General features: G+C 39.2%; 1 protein-coding gene across 1 annotated transcript in view; it reads left to right on the top strand.

Annotated features, from left to right (window-relative positions):
• SHB (SH2 domain containing adaptor protein B) overlaps positions 1-22,704 on the top strand; it is a 169,498-nt gene that overhangs the window by 52,340 nt on the left and 94,454 nt on the right. The window contains exon 2 of the mRNA XM_083355510.1: positions 15,883-16,000. Coding sequence (XP_083211636.1) covers positions 15,883-16,000 — 118 coding nt within the window. The remainder of the gene's footprint in view (positions 1-15,882; positions 16,001-22,704) is intronic.

Here is a 22,704-nt window from a genome sequence, read left to right as displayed (position 1 = left end):
TATACACTGCAATGAACATACCATAAGTATTCCTCCTTCACCCATTCACAACCATTTTAACAAACTTGAAAATACCTTAGTATTAAGATGTGATACCAGACACCCTTGCTATTACTCATGCACAACTTTTGACTTTTTCACAGGTTTGGTCTGAACCTTATCTAGATTTGCACTATTCTGTTTCTTCCTCCTTAGACTTTACTCTAAGACAGGGCTTTTCAACCAGTGGTACAGGTACCACCTGTGGTTCTTTGGCACCTGGCAGGCGATACGCGACCATCCTATAAAAGTGGTAGCAGGGGAGGGGAATGAGCTGAACCGGTGGCAGCACCACACAAGCCTGAGCGAGAGACGGCTGGAGCTGCAGGGCTGTCAGGACTCAGTAGAAGTGCCAGGATCAGCGCTTCTTCGGGGCTGTCAGGGCTCAGTGGAAGCGCCAGGATCAGCGCCAGGCTCCAGCTGGAGCTTGGCGCTGATTCTGGCACTTCTGAGCCCAGAAGAAGCACCAATCAGCTGGTATGTTGCAGCATCTCCAGGGTCTTGTGATTTACATTCAGATGCTTGGCAACTGATTCATATTTATGACGGTCACAATGTCCCAGGGTCATGTGAAGTGACCAAAACTTGCTGCAACCACCCAGCAGAGGGGGGGAAATAAAAACTAAAGACAAACACACCCTACCCCCACTGCCAATCCTCAACAGAAATGCTCACAACAATGAAAACCTCGGACAGGAGGAAGAGCACTGCTGGGCAGGCAGGTGTCTTGCTCAGCTGTGGCTTGGGGGGCACTATTTTCAGTGCCATTGTAACTTCAAACTGTCACTAAGTGAACTGTTGTAAGTCGAGGACTACCTGTACTTCATCCCCTTTTTTGTCATCAAGTTTTTGACACCTTGCTAAGGTGACTGGTGGTACTCGGATGTTCCCATATCCTAAAAGTGGTACAATGGGTGAAAAGATTGAAAAGCCCTGCTCTAAGATAATAAAAGGAGGGGAGGGACAATATTAACTGATAGGTTTCCTCATATTTATAACTTCACATTCACGTTATCAGTTGCTGTTTTTTTAAAGTCTACCGTGCAGGGTTTTTTTTACTATAGTGTTATATAAGGTAAAGGTAAAGTTTCCCCCGCATGTGCGTGCTAGTCGTTTCCGACTCTAGGGGCTGGTGCTCATCTCCGTTTCAAAGCCGAAGAGCCAGCGCTTGTCCGAGGACATCTCCATGGTCATGTGGCCGGCATGACTAGACGCCAAAGGCGCACGGAACGCTGTTACCTTCCCACCGTAGTGGTCCCTATTTTTCTACTTGCATTTTTACGTGCTTTCGAACTGCTGGGTTGGCAGAAGCTGGGACAAGTAACAGGTGCTCACTCTGTTACGCGGCACTTGGGATTCGACCTGCCAAACTGCCGACCTTCTGATCGACAAGCTCAGCGTCCTAACCCACTGAGCCACTGCGTCCCTATAGTGTTATATAAATGGATATAAATAAGCAAATGTGCAGATTTAATATATTTATTGGCACATTCAAAAACAATTTACCAAATGCTGAAAAGTTTGTGGTGATGAAAAGTCTGAGCAAAGAAAATTATCCCGTATGAGATACTCTTTTTTAAAAAAATAACCTATCAGATATGAATATTGTCTGTTTATTATCTAAATGGTTTGAATTATCCCCAAGAAATTTGCTAGAGCTGAACATCGGTATGGTAGTGTTTCATTTCAAATAAAATTCCATATTCTTTGACAATCTTAATGTTCTTTTCTTTGCCAGATGAGAATCTCATTTAGCTTATGGATAAACTGGATAAAGATCAATTTCTCCATTAAGTGTTCATGCTTTGGGCTAGTATGTATACCAGACAATTGAATAACATGGAAATGCACATTTTAATTGACATATTATGTTGGGATATTTTATTATGCTCATCTCATGTCTGTTTCTGGGTATGAGTTCTTCCCTTGCTGTCATTGATTTCTGCCATCTGCCTTCATGTCTCTTAATTTGTGCTAAATATTGTTTATTATCTTTACAAGCAAAGTCAGTCTACATGTTATCTTTGCAATGAAGAAATATGTGTTACTGAGAATTCACTATATTTTGGTGTCCATCCAAATCTCTAGTCTGCTTCCTCAGCAATCAAGCAAATACTAATTTTGAGGCACAATCACACTTTCTTAAGCCTTTTAACTCTTTACTGCCATCTAATGATTACTGGGAGTTTTGCGATCCAGATGCCATTGTATTTCATTAGAGAATATGGGGAATAAACAATTAGTTGTGGGAAAGTGAGCATCAGTGGGTAGCTCTATATTCCCGGGCATATGCACTTCTTTGGAACCAATAAAAACAGATGGGTCCTAAATTACATACATTCCTAATTAAGAGGATAATAGCTCCTCTAGTCTTTATTCATTGGATTCAATTTCTATAGTAGTCATTGGATCATCTTCATTGTGCTTTTCTGAATTTGCTATATTTGTCTGAATCCTTTTCAAAGTGTGGCACCAGAATTGGATACAGCACTCACTCAAGGCAAAGTATGAGTAGAATTGACTAGATTAATTACTTTTGCGCAGTTTGGATTTAATATTCCTGTTGATGCAGTCTAAACTTCCTTGCAGCTTCATTAAAATGCTAGCTGTTTGAATTTTAATCTACTATTCCTAGGGTTTTTTTTCCCCAAGTACTATTATCAAGTCAGTATTCCCTATCCGGTATCCGTGTACTTCACTTTTGTTACCAAATACAGTCTGTGTTAAATTTCATACTGCTATTTTCAACTCTCTTCTTCAACGTGTTATTTGTCTCTTGTAGAAGAGTTCTGAACTTTAAAGTTCTAAACTTTACCCTAAAAGTTCCAAACTTCACAATATTGTAATCCCTTAAAATAATAAATAAATGTCTGTGACACCTCTTCTCCCCAGTAAAACAAACAAAACCACTGGAAAATAAATATGTCTCATCACCTGAAGTTTTCATATGTTGCAATATCATAGTTGCTTACTTTGGGGTGTCAAATCCCAGAGCAAATTTTGACAGTGCTCCCACTTTTCTTCTGGAAAATGTCACATTTCACAGGTTGAGAATATTCCTTTTCTAGAGTATTAATTACACCACTAGCTCTTCTATCATCCGACTCTGATCAGCATTGCTTCTTTCTACATATTTATCAGAACTTTTAATAAAAAAAATATTCAAAAATAGAAGTTCTAAGACTGATCCTTGTTGTAGCCCAGTTGGTATCCCTTTCCAATTTAATATGGAAGAACAATGACGTTCTTTTTATTCCAGAGTTCCCCAACTTTTCTGTCTTTGTGGGCCAGGGGTAGGGAGGATGGTTCCTTGCGAGCAGCTGGCAAGCGTGCAGCTCCATTTACATGAGTGACAAGCACACATGCATGCTGCTCATGCAAATGGAGTGTGCTCGTGCACTTACCCACTCCTTCCTCGGCCCAGTTCCAAATGGCTCATGGCCCAGTAGTAGGCCTTGGCCCAGGGATTAGGGACCCCTGTTTTCTACGATTGTCAAATCAGATACGTATAAATTTAATTGTCATGCTATCGAGCCTACATCTAACTAGCTTGATAATCAGCATACCACAGGATATGTAGTCCAATATTTTACTGATGTCAAGGTATATTATTTATTTATTTATTTATTTGTTTGTTTGTTTTTATATACCGCCCTTCTCCCGAGGGACTCGGGGCGGTGTACAGAGCAAGGTAGGTATACAGTTAAACAATAGTAAAAAACAAATGAAACCCCAAGAGCTATGTCTACTTAAATCTATTAAGGATATTTTCCCATCAAAAAAATGAGGTATGTTTGGTCTGGCAAGAATTGTTCTTAGTAAAGTCACACTGATTCTAGTACATTTATTTATTTATTTATTTATTTATTTATTTATTTATTTATTTATTTATTTATTTATTGGATTTTGAAATCACTCATCTCCAGGTGGTATACAAATAAAATATTGAAACATAAAAACAGTGTATAAAATTGGAAAAAAACAGGCAAGGATTATTAAGATTCAGTGTTAAAAGTTAATTTAAAGACAGGGGAGAGCTTTCACAGCTGCATTCTCCTCTGTAAGCTGCAAATAAGAGAACAGAGCCATGTTTTCAAATTTTTTTCAAAGGCCAAAAGAGTGGAGACTGGGGAGAGAATGTTCCAGATGACAGGCTCTTCAATGCAGTAGTAAATAGCAGTAGCACTTAGACTTATATACCACTTCATAGTGTTTTACAGCCCTCTAAGCAGTTTATAGGGTCAGCATATTACCCCCAACAATCTCGGTCTTTATTTTACCGGCCTTGGAAGGCTGAGTCAACCTTGACCCGATCAAGATTGAGGGGATCGAACTCCTGGCAATGTGAGCAGAGTTAACCTGCAATACTGCATTCTAACCACTGTGCTGCCACAACTCAGAGGTCCTCAACCTTTTGGGCACCAGGGACCTGTTCCATGGAGAGAGATTTTTCTGCGGACTGGAGGGTGTGTGGTTTTGTGTGCTGCCTGCATCTCACAGATGGGGCTTTGTTTGTGCAGACCCATTACCGGCATGCCGCAGCCTGGTACCGGTCCACGGACTGGGGGTTGGGGACCTCTGCTCTAGGAAATACTTTTCCTTATGGTCTTCATAGATATCAGACTTTTAAAGCTCTTTTGAAAATGTGACTGATCTGTCAATATGTACCAATGGGTAGGATTTTGAACTTTGGGATCTGAAAAAAGCAAAGGAAGAGTAGTAACTGAGTATGAGAGACAGAAAACAAATCAAATTGCCAAAATCTCTCTGCAAAAGCAGGAATCCTATTGAAATTCATGTTGCGAGTCATATTTGATGGGAAGATCTCTCCCAAGAATTTTTATTGTTGCTGCTTAAAAAAATAAAAAAAAAACAGAATTGCCTGGGAAGGATGTTCAAACCAGATTAAGGCTGGCTGGATGTGAAAGAGATGAATCTGTCATTTTCCTGCTTCTCACCCAGTCTAGAGTGGTGTTTGTTTTGTAGGTCGGCACATATCTGGAAAAGTCGTAGAAAAGTTTACCCCGAGTGGCTGAATGGTGGCTTTCTTAACTGTAAAAGCAGCAGTAGGCAATTCAGGAAACAAAAGAGATCTTTTGTGTAGTACTTTGGCGGTGCTTGTGCAAACTTTGTAAGCAGGAACTTCTTTAAGTCACTGCACACAGTTGTTACAAGTGGGAGTAGGGATAGCCCTACTTATTGAGCTATGAGCTTTTTGGAAAAAGCAGGATGTGTAAAGTTATAGAAGAGTATACATTTGGTCTTAGTGCTGTGTGAGAATTAAGCTGTGAAAAATAAATTTTGTTGACAAACGGTAGTATTAATTTCTAACGTTACAATAGACAAGCTCCTTCAGATTCAATCTAAACTAAGACCCTTCCAATTCTGTTATTCCAAGAAATATTTCTTGGTGGTGCTTAAGAGTGTTTTTTGTTAGAGTGTCTTCTACTTCTTCTCTCTAGTGTCCCCTGCGCTACTGCTCCCAGGGACCAGTGGCGTAGCGTGGGTTGTCAGCACCCGGGGCAAGCACAAGGCCGCTGCACTGTCCCTCCCCCAGATAGTCCCTCGCTCTCTCTCCGCACCGCACCGCACGCCTGGCACCCCCCCCTCCACAGTGGGCGGTGACCCGGCGGCTCGGATCGGATTCGCACAGCCAGCACTGCAGTGAGAGAGAGTGAGTGAGCCAGGCAGGGGCAGAGAGCTGCGAGTGCGAGCGCGCCCCCCCAGATGTTGCGCCCGGTGCGGCCGGCCCCCCCTGCACCCTCCACGCTACGCCACTGCCAGGGACTAGAGCTTTGGGAAGGAAAAATCTATCAGTAGTTGCTTGACATGAATCTTAATGGAGACATGTAACTTCCATTAGGTGTAATTGCCTCTGGTTTCTGAAGCAGTTAAACAGATTAGAAGTGGGTTTTACACCTGAAATATAAATTTCCTTCTTGCTGAGTAGGCAAGGGCATGATGGAAAGATGATCCTTGCTCTATTAGAATACATGGTGGTCTTCGGAGTCTCACTGTGAGTGAATGAAGTTGCCATCCTGCTCTATTTGAATTGCAGAAAAGCAGTTTGAAACGCCCAATTTCTGGCATCTGCTTTGAATTTGTGGTTGCTTTTTGAGGTCATGCCCAAGAAAGGCAAGAAAGGTGCTCTCTTTGCCAGATCAGTAAAACCACACAATGTGTATAATACCCCAGGAAAATCTCTGCCATCGTCTTTTTTTTCCCCATTTTGGTCATGTGATGAGTTTTGTTTTGAAAAGTCTTGCAAACTGGGAAAGTTCACAGTTCAGCGTGGGAATTTGATAGAATGGCAATGGCTAAAGGACTTCATCAGTCATGAGTCTGGAGTCCAACATTTTTGCACATTACTCTTTTGCATTGATCTCAGTGGTGTCCGTGGAGGAACAAGGAGGGCAAAGTAACGAAAGCAGCATCATGGCATTGCAATAAAAGCCCCACTGTTATTATTTTTTTACATTCCCCGTGATATCACACACATCCAAAATGGACAGAGCTTGAGTTGCAACATCACTTTTGTCATTTGGTTGAAAAGAACCAGATTCTGAAGATGCTATTCACGGGTTTCTTCTCCTTCCTTGCCCTCTCCTATTGGAAATTCAAAAGTGGGGGCGGGGGGGGGGAATGCTCATTTAGAAAAGTGTTGAAATTTCCAAATTTGATGTTCACCTTTGTTTATATATGCTTTTTTTGCATTAAAGAGGACTTTTTACACCCAAAATGATTTGATGTATTGCAAAGGTCAGAAGAGCTTTGCCAGAACAAACTAGAGCAGACATGTCAAACACAAGGCCCGGGGGCCGGATGCAGCCCGCGAAGTGGTTTCTTGTGGCCCGCGAAGCCATCCTGGAAACAGTGAAGGAACGGCCCCCACTGCCTTGGCCCTGGCCCAGAGACCCTCCTTCTGCCAGAGACCCTCAGATCTGTCCCACTCCTGCCCAGGCCCCCATAGGCACCCTTGATGCGAACGATGTAGAGCTGGCCACGCCCACCCAGTAGGCCATAAGCACTCTAGCCACGCCCACCCAGTAGGCCACGCCCATCCTGGCCATACCCACCCGGCCCCCTGAGGGCAACTGCAATGCTGATGTGGCCCTCAATGAAATTGAGTTTGACACCCCTGAACTAGAGCTTCATCTAGTACGGTGTCTTGTTTTTTAAGAGTAAGAAACAGGTGTAGAATTGAGGTAATAACCATCCCTTTTTCATCAGAAGCCAACCTCTTGTATATTGCTCCTTTAGTATCTTGTTTCTGAAACCTGAAGGTAGCACAGTAATTAATAGCAATTCATACATTTCCCCTCCATGATTTTGACTAACTTTTAAAGTATCTAGGCTGGTGTTTATCACCCTGACTTGTATATATATGATTGTGTAGCAGTCCCTTTCCATAATCTTTACAGAAGAAGGCAGACTAAAACTAAAGAAGGCGGACTAAAAAAAAATCAGGTTCGGTGAAAAATCATTTTTACTGAAATGAAACCCCTTATTTGAAAACTAATCTTAATGCATGGTTTCTTTAGGAAAGTCTTTTTTGTCGTGTTTTGCGACATTCAGTGTGAATAAGAGAATATATGTAGATCAGGATTGAAGTGTTGGTGCTCTCTGAATTTGGTTGTTGTGCTTTTAGACTTTTCATTATCCAACTAGGTAAGTAGCGAGTATGGGGTGCTACTGTATATAAACAGAGAGCAAACCCCACACTCATTAGCACTGATGATGTTACCTAGTTGGGTAATGAAAAAACTTCAAGCAAATAACCAAGTTTAGGATGCACCAAGGATTCCACCTCCAATTTACACAGCAGGAAAAAAAGGAACATGGAGAATTCCTGGATTAATCAGAGTATATGGAAGGATATGTAACCATTCTTATAATTTACAAGGATTTTTTTCATTTAAGTTTTAAACCTAGGATCCATATATAAATGAGCCAGGCACAAATTGATAATCAATGAAGATACATATTCTGTCTTATCTATTCTATGGTATTCCAGCATCAGCAACATTTTAGAAAAAAAATAATTTATTCTCATTGAGTTTAGGAACTAAGTTAATTTTTCCTTGAAATGAATACTGGTCTAGGTACATCTTGTCTGGCGTTCATACCTGTAATGGGACTTTAAAATCTTGCAACTGTAAATGCATTATTAAAACTCAGCCATGCAAACAAAGGGATCAGCTCCAAGTCTCCCCCACCCCAGTCCTCCATGCTCCAGACTTAAAACTAAAAAAAAAAAAAAACTGTAGGCAAGTATGAAATAAACCATGTGTCAGCATAGGCCAGCAGTTTTATTTAAGCTACAAATTCTAAATTGTAATTTAAACGGAAATAGAATTGGGCAGCTGGAAGATCTTTTGACAGCTCCTGATTTGTATATCTAATTTTAATAAGAATGGAGATATGTAGCTGTCTTAGAAAGAGACCAGGTTTACCAAATTTATCCTGATTATCTGATCTTTCTCTTTCCCCCCCCCTTAATGTTTTTGCAATAGCCTAATCCCTTGATTAATTTAATATATGGACTTTTGAATAGATGAAAGGTTTTTAAGAAGGATCCACCAGCCTTATCTAATGTTACTCAGATTAAAACCAGGCCATGATAGTTAAAACATCGATCTTGGTTTACTGAATTTGCTTATTCATCAGTCCAATCGCATTGAGGGGTAGTTCCTATAAATCTCAGGATCTCTGTGAATGTTGTTTTGGTTTAGTTTGAGTTCCTTGACAGTCCTATGTTTGATTCAACTCAGTAGTGGTCAAATATTCCGTGAGGTTAAGGACAATCTCTTGTAAACAGCAGTTTGACTTTTTCATTTGCTTGATATTATTATCTGGTAGAAAAGGAAGGAGGAAGGCTTTTTACCCCTCTGTCCAGTATTAGAAGTGGCTGAGGGCATTTTTGTATATAAAACACGCATGTGTTCTCTATCATTCACAAGGGCACATCTAGTTCAGCAACCAATCATTTAGTCTCATAATGTCTAAATGCAAGAGTTTGTTAAAACTCCATGTATATAACTACTTTCACCTTTCTTCCTCTTTCACTCTGTCTGGGTTTCTCACATAAAACAGGAAGAATTGTTTTATTTGGAAAACGTTACCTAACATTTAAAATGACATACAAAGCCCTACATGGCATGGGTCCGGATTACCTACGGGAGCACCTACTGCCAGCGTCAACACCCCTCCGTCCTGTGCGCTCCCACAGAGAGGGCCTCCTCAGGGTGCCACCGGTCAGAGAATGCCGGCTGGTGGCCCCCAGGGCGAGGGCATTCTCAGTGGGTGCGCCAACCCTCTGGAACTGCTTGCCTACCGAAATCCGGATGGCCCCCGACCTTCACACCTTCCGGCGCGACTTGAAAACCTACCTGTTCCAGCAGTCCGGCCTGGCCTGATAGCTCTTGGGGTTTCATTTGTTTTTACTATTGTTTAACTGTATACCTACCTTGCTCTGTACACCGCCCCGAGTCCCTCGGGAGAAGGGCGGTATATAAAAACAAACAAACAAATAAATAAATAAAGGCACGTGCAGAATTGCTAAACTGACAGTAAAATGACTAGTCCGTTGTTAAAGTAGGGAGAAAAAAGAGCGACTGGCAAGGGCTTACTTCATAGGAACGGGTCGAGAGAAGGGAAAATACAGCTCTAGCAAGCATCTTCTTTTCTTCATCAGCGTTTCAAAATATGATGCCTTGCCTTCTTTTCCAGCATTTTGGAAATTGTAACCCAGTTCCAATTCTTATTATCCTAGCTAGGGATTCTGGGCTTTTGCCATTCCAATGCCTACTGGGATGCCTCCAGATTGAACAAAACTGTGACGTACTGCAGGGTTGAGAATGCATTACAGAAGCCCTTAAACAAGACCAGCATTGAACACAAGCCTGTTTGACAGGTTTTTTTAAGTTTAATTTACTCGTTTTTTCCCCCTTTTTGGCAAATGTGAAGGCTGAATGATCAATTTTTAAAAAAAAAATGCATTGCTCATTTTAGATTTCCTACTCACCCCAAGAAAGGCAGCTATTATGGTGTCAGCCCCTTTGCTGCAGGGGGACAGGAGAGCACCCAAGATGCTTATCTATCAGCAGCCAATCAGGGAAGAAAATGGATGGTGTTTTCAGCTGCAGGGCTTCTGCAGATAAAACCTGCTGTTGTTAAGGGGAGAAATTACTCTTGCCTGATGCACACTGTTGTCTTTGAGCTAAGCACCCGGCCTTTGACACAGCTCTGACAGCACTGCTGATTGCAGTTTGGACCCACATAGACAGGAGATAGCAAGCAGAGCAGAGGTCTTTCTTTGAGCGAACTGTTAAAGTGGCAATAATCAGCCAGTCATTACAAATGCTTAGTGGGGGGATGGGGATGGGTGGGGGAGAGAGAGAGGGAGACAGAGACAGAGAAAGAAAAAAGAGAAGGAAGGGGGCATCCCCCTCATTTTGCACTTGTCATCTTTAGCAATTTGCATTTAATGATCCCCTTGAATACAGCTTAAATTACATGTCAAATGAGGGACAGTGTTAGCTTACACTTGAGTGGTCCAAAATAACAAAAAAAAAAACCATACCCTGAAGATGAAACAATAATTACTCTGGAAATTGTCATCCTGGAAGAGTAGGGAGGAGTTGGCAAGGGCTCTGAAGAATATTAGGATGTTAAGAGATGCTTTGCTTAATCACACAAAGGCCTCTCTAGCTCAGCTGCACTCATGTCTTGTTTCCTGTTAATCTGCACTCTCCTTTCATATATGACACTTGGCCATGCTACTGAAAAAAAACAAATGTCCTTTTGGAGCTACTTTTCCTAAGCCAGGGTTTCTTAGAATTCCTTTTTTTGGGGGGGGAAATTCTCTCCCTATCTGTTCTGGAGGCCTAGTTTATCTTCTTTGATGCCATTGTGCACTATAGGGGATTCTGGGTAAGTTACAAGACGCTTCCATATGGAACATCAGCAGACCTGTTTGATAGTGTGCTTACCTTGCTGTGTGATGGGTATAAAGCAGATAGTTACAGAGCTTTGTTATCATTACTGATCTTCAGAGGAAGTTCTCTAGATAGAACAAATATAGGCAAATGTCCAGCCTGTTACCTCAAATCTGATGTAAACTAAAGGCTAGGGCAGAGGTAGGCAACCTCGGCTCTTTTATGACTCATGGACTTCAACTCCCAGAATTCCTGAGTCAGCAGAGCTGACTCAGGAATTCTGGGAGTTGAAGTCCATGAGTCATAAAAGAGCCGAGGTTGCCTACCCCTGGGCTAGGGCCTCGGAAAGCCCAATATAAAGTGGTCACGCAGGCAAGTGAAATCATATTGAATCTCATTAATGTGATACTGGAAAGACTTAAATATGCAAATTTATATCTGAGATCAAGATATTTAACAATAAATAAATGAAGAGGAAGGTCTTTTTGTTGCTCTTATAGAATAATTTAGAGTTGGAAAACATTGAAGATAACTTGCAAGTCATATCTCTCAATTGTTTGCCAGCTTTGCTATAGACCACTGTTAAAAATCACTATCTTAGATTAACATGTAAACAAATTTATTGACAATTCATAGAAATAATAATAAGTGTACCCAATAGATAATAATATAAAATATGTTAGGGCTCAAATGCGTTACCTAAACAAGATACTAAGCTTGATTAGAACTTTTAATATACAGTTAAATGATATTTTAGAGGCCATCTAAATATATTTAAGAAGCAATAATAATTAGAGTCAGGTTTATACGGTGCTTTTTTTGTAAAAGAAAAAGGTGCCGGAACTCACACATGTCATACAACCCGCCTTGCCTACCCTACAAGGTTCCATCCAAAAAAAGGTGCCGGAACTCCATTCTGAGCGTTCTATGAGAAAAAAAGCCCTGGGTTTATTTCTGAATATATGATTTTGCTACTAAAATGGATAAACATATTGGAAAAGTAAACAGATCCTATATATAGTAATTATTAAATGCTCAAATAAGGACATAAAGTATTTCAAACAGTTAAGTTCTGTACAGGTAGACCTCAACTTACAACCATTCATTTAGTGACCAATTAAAGTTATGGCAATGCTCAAAAAAGTGACTTACAACCAGTTCTCGCACTTATGACCATTGTGGAATCCCCATAGTCATGTGATCCAAATTTAGGCACTTGGCAGCTGGTAGGTATTTATGACAGTTGCAGCATTCTGGGGTCATGTGATTATCGTTTGTGACTTCTGAGAAGCGAAGTCAGTGGGGGAAGCCAGATTCACTTAATGACCATGTGATTCGCTTAAAGACTATATGATTCACTTAACTTCAGCAAAAAGATTGTAAAATTGGATGTGACTCACTTAATGACCATCTCACTTGGCAATAGAAGTTCCAGACTACTTGTAATATATAAAGTAGCTCTTGATGTTCTTATGAGAAAGCCAGTTAAGTATGTTCTGGATGGCATGATAATTAAGTGGATAAGACACCAGGCTAGAAAGCAGGAGACCATGAGTTCAAGTCCTGCCTTAGCCAAGAAAGCTAGCTGGGTGACTTTGGGCCAGTCACTCTCTCTCAGCCGAACCCACCTTCACAGAGTTGCTGTTGTGAGGAAAACAGGAGGAGGAAGATGTGTTGGATATGTTTACCACTTTGGGTTGTTTGTAAAAATAATTAAGGCAGAATATCTCCGGGTGAGATTCAAGGTGCTGGTGATGACCTATAAAGCCCTAAATGGCATGGGCCTGGATTATCTGAGGGAGCACCTGCTGCCAGTGTCAATTTCCCATCGTCCTGTGCGCTCCCACAGGGAGGGCCTCCTCAGGGTACCGCCGGTCAAGGATTGCCGGCGGGTGATCCCCAGGGGGAGGGCGTTCTCTGTGGGTGCGCCTGCCCTATGGAATCAACTGCCAACGGAACTTCGGACGGCCCCCGACCTTCGTTCATTTTGCTGGGACGTAAAAACCTGGCTCTTTGAGCTATCTGGCCTGGACTGAGGGGTTTTAATGATTTTAAATTGTGATTTTGACTTTTTGGGGCTATACTTAATTTTATTTTATTTTAATTTTATATTGTATTGTTTTTAAATTCTGCCCTGTAAACCGCCCTGAGTCCTTCGGGAATAGGGCGGTATATAAACCAAATTAATAAATAATAATAATAAATATACATAAATAATTGTGTTCAGAATAACTAAATAACTGAGTGGTTATTTAGAAAACTGAAGGAAAGTATTGAGAGAGAAATCCCAATTCTCTGTGTTGCATTCTTCAACATTTGTATTGATGTGTTAGATGAGGAGATAGATGGAATATAATATACTTATAAAAAAAGAACCTGGAATAGTAATTGATAGCAAACTGAATATAGATATATTCCTTCAAAAAAGGCAAATGCCATTTTAAATTGCATCAACAGAAGCATAATTTCTAAATCAAAGGAAATAATTACATTCATTTTAATTTTTTGTTGGTCAAGTACTACTTCCAGTTCTGAGCATTAAGTAAAATTCAGACAAATTGTTTCAGATTCAGAGTAGGGCAGCCTTAATGATTGGAATCTTGAAAGTCAGTCTTAAAAAGAGGGATTAACGGAACTAAGAACATTTATTTCTGAGACGAGAACACCACAGACAGTTATAGTAACAATTTTCAAATATCTGAAAGGATGTCACACAGGAGAAGATCTAGATCTTTCATTTTTAACCCAGAAGGATTGATGATTTCAAGTTACAGAAAGGCATGTTCTAGTAGTTGGTGGTTAGGAAGAAAAATTATAACAGTAAGAGGAGTGGAATTTGTTACCAGATGGACTCTTTTTTCATTTTATGTATTCAAACAGAGGCTGGACAATCATCTGTCAGAGATGCTTTTTGCAGTGAATTTAGGGCTACTGGACATTTAGCAAAAAAAAAAGGATAATATCTCCTCCGTCCAGCAGACATAGCTTTAAAATCAAATATTATGGGGGCTTTTTAATATCATTTTTTTAATGGACTATTTTCACAACAGTAGATATTCAAGCTTTCATGTATTGTGACTTTGTATATTGTCTGTTTCTTTCTTTCCCTCATCCATCAACAGCCTAGATTTGCATTATTTCATTTATTTCCTGATTCCAGCAACCGGCTTCAATCCACCACTTTCCATCTATGACCACTGTGGTTGATTCTGTCAAAAGAATCATTCTTATCAAATATAACATGAAAAATATTATTTGTGAGAAATTCCACTCACATATTGAAAATAAATATTTGTTGGAGAAATGTAAGGATTGAAAAACCAATCTTGGATGCTGGAGTGATTTCATCTCCACCTCCCCTCCCTCTCCCTCCCCCCTCTCTTTCTGTGTGTGTGTGTGTGTCCCTCCCTCTCCCCTCATTTGGAGTTTTTTTTTTTTGCTTTTGTAGGAAAGTAGATCAGTTGTGTGTCCCCATCCCTCCCCCTTCCCCGTTTGTCCTCATTCACAGTTGTCTGTGACTTCCTTTACTGGTTCAGATATCTGTAACCCTAAGTGAGCAGGACATTAAACTTGATGGCCTAAATCAGTAGAGTCTTATTATTTTAAAGACAATAAAATAAAGATATGGGATGTTTGATAATTACATTAATTTTATTCAACCATAGATAGCTTCATGACACATTTATGCAGCTGGTGAATTTCCTAAGGGATGTTGTATTTAGTCAAAAATGAAGCAAAATGTTTCATAGCTCTATGGAAGTGTTCAAATATGACTTGCCTAATATCCACAGGTGGTCCTTGATTTATGACTGCAATTGGAACCAGAAATTGGTTTCAAGTTGTTAAGACCCTATCAGAGATGTAAAACTGCCAGCCCCCAAGCTGGATGCATCATCCAGAAGCTGCGCCCACCCCATTGCCGGCAATGGCAAAACCGTCCTGATACGTTGTGCGACGTCATGTGATGTCACGAGTTTGATGTGGCACCCACATGACCAAAAGTGATTTTACCACCATTTTTGCTAAGGTTGTTAAGCAAATACCATAGTCCTTAAGCAAATGCCACAGTCATTAAGTGAATGTCACAGTCATTAAGCAAATGGTAGTAGTCATAATTTATTTATTCATTCATTCATTCAAATGGACTGTTTTCACCAGGAATTGGAAAAAAGGGCTAGAAACCAGCAAAAAACTGATGATGAATCGCAGTCACATGACTGCAAAATGCTGTGACTATTCATAAATGTGACCTGTTGCCAAGTGCCTGACATGTGTCACGTGACCATGGGAGGCAGTGCAACCATTTACCAAAGCTTGGGTGGGGGGTTACTATACTTTCCATAAAGTACTGGTTCCATTGGAATGATAAATGTGAATGGTGATTAAGGAAACAGTTGTAAGTCGGGGACTAGCCATATTGGTAACATAGTATAGAGCAGGGGTCCCCAACTCCCAGGCTGCAGACCAGTACCAATCCCACCAGGAACCATGTCATGCAAGCAAGCAAAGTCCCATTTGTGCATGCATGGAATCCAAGCAGCGCATGAAACCACAATCAGCCTGGTCTGTGGGAAAAACACTCTCCACGGAACTGGCTCCCGAAAGGTTGGGGGCCCCTGATTTAGAGTTTAGAAGGATCGCTAGTAAAATCCTTTTTTTTTACAACTGATGACTCTACAAAGAAATTAATCTCCTGCCTGCCAGCGGTGTACATGCTAATGGAGGCACAGTAGGACCACTTAAAGTTTCTAGGTAACTGTTTAAAGGGAAGGGACAGCTGCATCAGAAAAAAAGAAGCTTTTTGAGTTTGAACCTGTGATGCTTTGAAGTGTTGTCAATAACTTGAAAGGGAGTGTTTAAAACCAGTACCCAAAGCTAAGAGTGTTCCTTTTTTCCTCTGTTTCAGGTTTTAATAGCTGATGACTACTCCGATCCATTTGATGCTAAGAGTGAAGTCAACAAAATGGGCAAAGGAGAAAACACTGGCTATATGGAACCCTATGAAGCTCAGAGGATCATGACAGGTAAGACGGTCACAAGGAGGGCTGTAGAAGCCACATTTCTATTTTTTATTTTATTTTATTTTTATTACATTTATATCCCGCCCTTCTCCGAAGACTCAGGGCGGCTTACAAGCTTAGCAGTAGCCTTCATTCTATGTATATGCCTGCTTGTTAGGGCTTTCACACACACCCCAAGCGGCATTATTACAAAGTCAGCTTATTGCCCCCAACAATCTGGATCCTCATTTTACCTACCTCGGAAGGATGGAAGGCTGAGTCAACCTTGAGCCTGGTGGGACTCGAACCTGCACTAATTGCAGGCAGCTGGTGTTACTTAAGGAGGCATTAGCCCACTGCTCCACCAAGGCTCTATCTGTCCTATTTCCCTACAACTGACCTTTTAGTAGGGTTAGGTAAGAGCAGTATTTAAGGCTGACATAGCTTCTGTGTTTAGTGTTTATTAGTGAATTAAATTATTATTCTCTCAAACCTCGACATGTCCTTTTGCTTTTCCTGTTAATCTGGAGCGTTTCAATTCATGTTTCTAAATAATACTTCCATTTTCTTCCATTCACGAGTCTTTATTTTGCACTTGCTATACAGTGTATGTGTGAATATATGCAGTCTTAATGGCTTGATGTTGTTTTTAAGGTGCCACAAATAGGTTCTTATTTTTTTTTAAGTCTAATGCGGAGTATTTTCATTCAGTATAGATAATGACACTTAATGACTTGCACTTCTGTTCTTCAAATGTTAATTATCGCTCTGAATAAGAGATTCATAATAAACACAATGTAAGAAAAGCCATAAGAGTTGCATTGCTAATCATGATGTACATTAACAACCTTGTCAGACAAGACAACAGCTGTAAATTTGTTGCCATTTTATGAGATTTAGGCAAGTTGGCTGCACAGCTGATTTATATACAGGGCTATAGGGCTCTTTGATGTAAAGGCATAACCGTTTCTAAAAAATCCATGGCAATTGATGAGCAATTGCACTTTCCACTAAAAGATTAAAAGTACACATATTCCCCAAAGGACAGGCATATATTCTGGGCACATAATGTCGTGCCCCTGAGCACTAACTCCCCAGAACAAATGATTTGTTAAAAATTTATTGACCGAGACTTAGCAAAGAAATTTCAGTTGGGTCCTTACATTCTAGAGCACCACCAAACTTAACCTTTGCTGTTGCTACAAGAGTATAACACTTTGGAACGGATCAATTTACAGGGATCCCTAAAAATGTAAAAAAAGAAAGAAAGAAAAAATCATTTTTATTAATGAAATAGGTATTGCTCATTTTGAAAATTAAAGAATTTGAATGGTTTTGTGTTTTATGTGTCTGTTCAAAATGCGTTAAACAAGCATACTGTACAACTACCTTGAACCTGAAATTTCTACTTGTACATGTTCTTTTTTTCTGTTAACCAAATGTGCAATTTTTAATAGCTAACGTGATAGGGGAATTCTCAGATTTTCAAGTATTGTTTTGATGTGTCAGGTTGTTCTTTTCAGTGGATCTCCTGGGCTCTTGTAGCTAACCTTTACTGTGCCCTGTCAATATATATATTTAGTTTGCTTCAGATGTAAAAACTGGGAGACTTCTGTTAAGCACAGCATTTTGTAATTAACATTGTTCAGGGCAGTGTAATCAATTCTGTGCTGCAGGATCATTAGAAAGGAATATTAAACAACCTAAACAAAATATTGGCTTGAAATTTAGAAGTGTTTTTTATCAAAAACCTATTTATTCAGTTAATTTTTCATATTTCTACACTTTGATCAAAGTGCCTGGAAGGAGAAATAGTGAAGATACACCCTTTGTGAAAGATGAGGACATATGTAGACATCTGTCTTACTATCTTCTACAATCTTCTTGAAAGGGAATTTCCCATTAAACAAAATAATAATAATAATAATAATAATAATAATAATAATAATAATAATAATAATATAATTAGTAGTAGTAGTAGTTGAAGTTGGAAGGGACCTTGGAGGTCATCTAGTCCAACCCCCTGCTTAGGCAGGAAACCCTATACCATTTCAGACAAATGGCTGTCCGGTCTCTTCTTAAAAACTTCCAGTGTTGGAGCATTCACAGCTTCTGGAGGCAGGTTGTTCCACTGGTTAATTGTTCTAACTGTCAGAAAGTTTCTCCTTAGTTCTAGGTTGCTTCTCTCCTTGACTAGTTTCCATCCTTTGCTTCTTGTCCTGCCTTCAGGTGCTTTGGAGAATAGCTTGGCTCCCTCTTCTTTGTGGCATCCCCTGAGATATTGAAACACTACTATCATGTCACCCTTCACCCTTCTCTTCATTAGAGGGAACAATACACTACAATCTCACTGGCCTGTTTTTATCAACAGTAAAAAAAATTTAAAGCAAACCTGAATTCAGAAAAACAGTAAAGTTTTTAAAACAAATCTGGATTCATTCATTCGTGTAAAGGAAAGGCAACACTTCAAGATGTTGGTGAATCATGATTTAAAGGATTTTTTTAAAAAAAGGATAAAACTAATATTCACATCTATAGTCCATGATAGTAGTAAATAAAGCCAAAAGGCAGTTTCAGAACATCTTCTTAGCTGATTTATATATTCTTGTCAGCCCCTTAATTTTATGAGCATCATTCTTGTTCCGTATTTGTTAAAGACAAATTCCTTAGGGTTATAACAGTGGAAAGGTGAATTGGAGCAAATTTGCTGGCTTAGACTGTATATAAATCATTCTATACATAAAACACTAATTTCCAAAACGTATAATATTGCTATACGATCTCAAGATCTTTTCATCTTGCTGATTTTTGAGATTGCTTATCATGGGTTTGTATTGTATCCCCTTTGGGATTCCAGTATATACTCCTAAAAGAGATTTGGGGGTTAACTTTGCATTTAATAATGAATTGTCCAGAATCTGATGAAATCAGAGAATTATTTTTATATGAAAAAAAAATATTTCAGTGGAACAGTTTAGAGCTTGCTTGGAAACAAATCTGTACATCACACTCACTTTGCCATATGTGTTACTTGAGAGTCATACAATTAAATAGCATTTTCATACATTTCACTTTATGATCACTTATTGTGCTTCTCTCTCTTTTTAATGACCTTGCTTATTAATTTCTTAGAGGGAATGAAGGATGATATGTGGGTTTTCTTTCCGTCCTGTGGTTACAAATAGAAGTTGGATACTGGTGAAAGTTTCTCTAGTATAGCCATCTTTTAATGTGCTTTAGTTCCTGTGAAGCCAAAATCAGAAGCTGTAAGCAGTGTTGTTTATGCCCAGTATACTTTATCTGAAGCTATAATGTCGGAAGGAACCCCTAGCAGGGTAGCACATTTTAGGAGAGGTGTGTGTGTGTGTGTATTCTAATTTAATTACATGGGAGAAGGGAATATCTACCTATCTAATCTATCTAGTCTGTCTGTCTGTCTATCTGTCTCTGTCTATCTATCTATCTATCCATCCATCCATCCATCCATCCATCCATCCATCCATCCTTCTCTTTCTTCTCATGCAGTTAAGCCTGGAACAATTGTCAGTGACTACTGTATAACAAACTAAAGTGGTTTTTTTGTTATTTCAGTAAAAGTGGTAACATTTAAATGGATAAAAATTTGCAAGAGAATATTCACTCAAAGCATAATTGTGTGGGCAAAGTAAGAATAAAAGCAACATAGAAAAGAAAAAAAATGATGTTAATGTCTCTATCGATTTCTCTATAGCTCGGCAGCATGCTGTTTAATTGTGTCACAGCAGCACTTAGGCAATGGTCTTGTTAAGATTATTTAATAGCTTGAGCAGTGGGGCAGAACAATAAAACTGATTTTTCATTTGTCTTATTGTGGCCAGCTAATCTTTACTTAAGATGACAAAAAAAATTTATCCTTGAGCTGTAGCTCTCTAAATGTGTTCAGCAATCCTATTCTTGCTAAATTTATGCTCTTTACTTTATTCCAGATTTGCTTTTAGTTTTTCCCCTGAGGGTGCAAAGTTTAATGGATATAGCCCTTAGAAAAAGTCTTCTAATGCATTTCTCCAGCCCTGCCAATAATGGGATATTAGCTTAGATTGTGTCATGGGATCTTTGTTCAGTCTTCAGGGACATAGAACATCCATGAAAAGGGAAGAATTACAGTCCTCTCGCTAAAAGTCCAGATGTAAAATTACCATATCTATTATTAATGAAATGCTTAAAATATGGTTGGGCTTGAGTAGCCATTACAAAATATTATGTATCGTGGCAGAAAATTCTCTGACAAAAACATTCTAGGGGAAAAAACTCTTTAGGACTCAGCCTTTGAATCTCTCTTCTCCCTGAATGTTCCTCTCTTCGGAAGTACAGAGAACAGCACCAGAAATGTTTGTAAGCACCTCAGCGTGGTTCACAAAGCGGACAGATGGACTTGCTATTTGCTAGCAGAGGAATCTCCACTAGCTTCCAGGAAAGGAAATCCAGGGCTTTTTTTCTCATAGAACGCTCAGAACGGAGTTCCGGCACCTTTTTTGGATGGAACCTTGTAGGGTAGGCAAGGCAGGTTGTATGACATGTGTGAGTTCCGGCACCTTTTTCTTTTACAAAAAAAGCACTGAGGAAATCCTTCCCAGCTAGCTGAAGTGCTGCAGTCTTTCATTTGCATAAGAACTGCAGGTAAAAAGGTTATTACATTTCAGGAGATAGACAAATCTGGAATCATTTTGGGTTAAATTTTGATCTCAGAGATGTCTAGAATTCATAATGAAGCCCCTCTAATATCGGAGTTGGGTGTCAAAGACTTCTTTGTCTATTCTGACCTTTATATATGTCATGATCTCCTCCCATCTACAAGCTCCCAAGATGAGTTTCACGACCTGAGTGAATACTGCCTCATCCTTATCTATGCTAATCTGTGTAACTAATTTTCTAGTGCAACTTGTTATATCTCCTCTTCTTTCCTGTTTGTAACTACGTTCTGTTGCAGAAAGGTTCTGTCCCTAGAAGGCTGCCTTGTGCTTTTAATTGCCTTTTTCTTTCTTTTAAAGAGCCTCTTACTGTTTGGCTTAACTGTTTGCTAAAGGACCACCAGTACCTAAATTCATGCCAGTGTACAAAAAATGTGCTATTTTTTATGGCTTTTACAGGGTTCAGACAGTCAAATCAAGTACTGTATTTGGGGGTGGGGGGAATGAAATATATAATAAGGAGGGCAACAAAGTTTACATACGATTCTGTTTTTAGAGGAACAAACAATATGTAATATAATTCACGGTAATTTGCTGTGAATTATAGAAATATGTGAAAGCTTTGATAAACTGTTCTGATTGATATTTTTGTAAGATGTAGTTTCTTATATATTTAGATGAACTGATGTGTTTATTTCAGTGATTTGTATAAAACCATACTGGTTTCACTGAAAGTATAGATCTGTGTGTTTTGGGTGCCAATATATGAAAAAAGATGTTTTAATCTTCATGTCCATTGCCAGTATTTAGCCATTACATTTCACTTTAGAGAGCACATTACAATCATTTTTTTCAGGACTCTTGTATCAACCTTATCACATAGCCAATATTATTCCTAGAATAAGAAAGGCGTAAGGGAGAAGGAATCATACTTCACCTCTGAATACTTAGTAAACTTGAGACTGGATAAAAATTCAGTCAAGGAATTTGTAGTTTACTCTTCTTTAAGTATTGTACCATGCCAGTTCTCAGCACTGAGAGAGTGAAGCCCCAGCCTATCTTCTGATAGTTAGTAATAACCCTGGGATTTTCCCTTCAGTATAATAATTCAAAGTGGAACCACATTTGAACTGGAATCTTTATTTCCAATTTATATCCTACATAGATCCTGTCCAGACAGGACTGGCTTCCTGTTCTTCAGGTTTGGTGATATAACACACGTCCAGGAAAATTGGGGAGTTTATGAAAAGGAAGGTGCCTCCATCAAGGGCTGAATTTAGGAACCTTATAGTTTAAAGCTGGTTAAGTCTGCCCAAGTCTTGGTATAGTCTTCAAGACTAGGGACGAGTTTGTTTTGTTCGTTTGTTTAATTGATTGATTTTTATTTTAGCTTTCATTAAGCAGCCAGCATTTGTAGTCCTTCCTCCTATTTTCCCTACAGCAACAGCAAATCTATAAAGTTAGTTGGGCTTAAATTTACTCAGGCTCAAAATTTAAGAGAAAATTTTTATAAAATGTTTTATAGATGGCATCTGGATCCCAAGAAGTTGTCTAACATGTATCCTAATTTACAGTCTAAATGTTGGAGAGGTGGTAGTTTAGAAGCTACCTATTTTCACATGTGGTGGACTTGTAGAAATATAAAAGCTTTTTGGATTAAAATTTGGTGGAACATTCAAAAGATTTTTAAGAGAAAGATAAAGTTTTCTCCGCAATTGTTTTTATTGGGTATTGTGGTAGATTGTAATGTTAAAGAAAGTAACTTGATGTTGAACATGATAACAGCAGCACGGTTACTGGTGGGACAATATTGGAAGAAGGATAGTTTGCCCACTATAGAAGAATGGGTATTTAAAGTTTCGAATCTTGCAGAAATGTCTAAGATTTCTGCTTATTTGAAAGATCATTCACAGGAAAGATATATTTCAGTTTGGAGGAGATGGATAAATTATATTCAGAACAAATATGGGACTAAAAAGTTCCATTTAGCTTATGAGTAGATTTTAGTGGGATATTGTTATTGGTACTTTGTTTGTAGTTATGTTAAAGGGGAGTTAAAGC

The sequence above is a fragment of the Vipera ursinii genome (genome assembly GCF_947247035.1).
Source record: "Vipera ursinii genome assembly, chromosome: 2".
NCBI lineage: Eukaryota > Metazoa > Chordata > Lepidosauria > Squamata > Viperidae > Vipera > Vipera ursinii.
The sequence above is the reverse complement of the archived record's forward strand: the minus strand, read 5'-3'. Positions and strand labels throughout refer to the sequence as shown.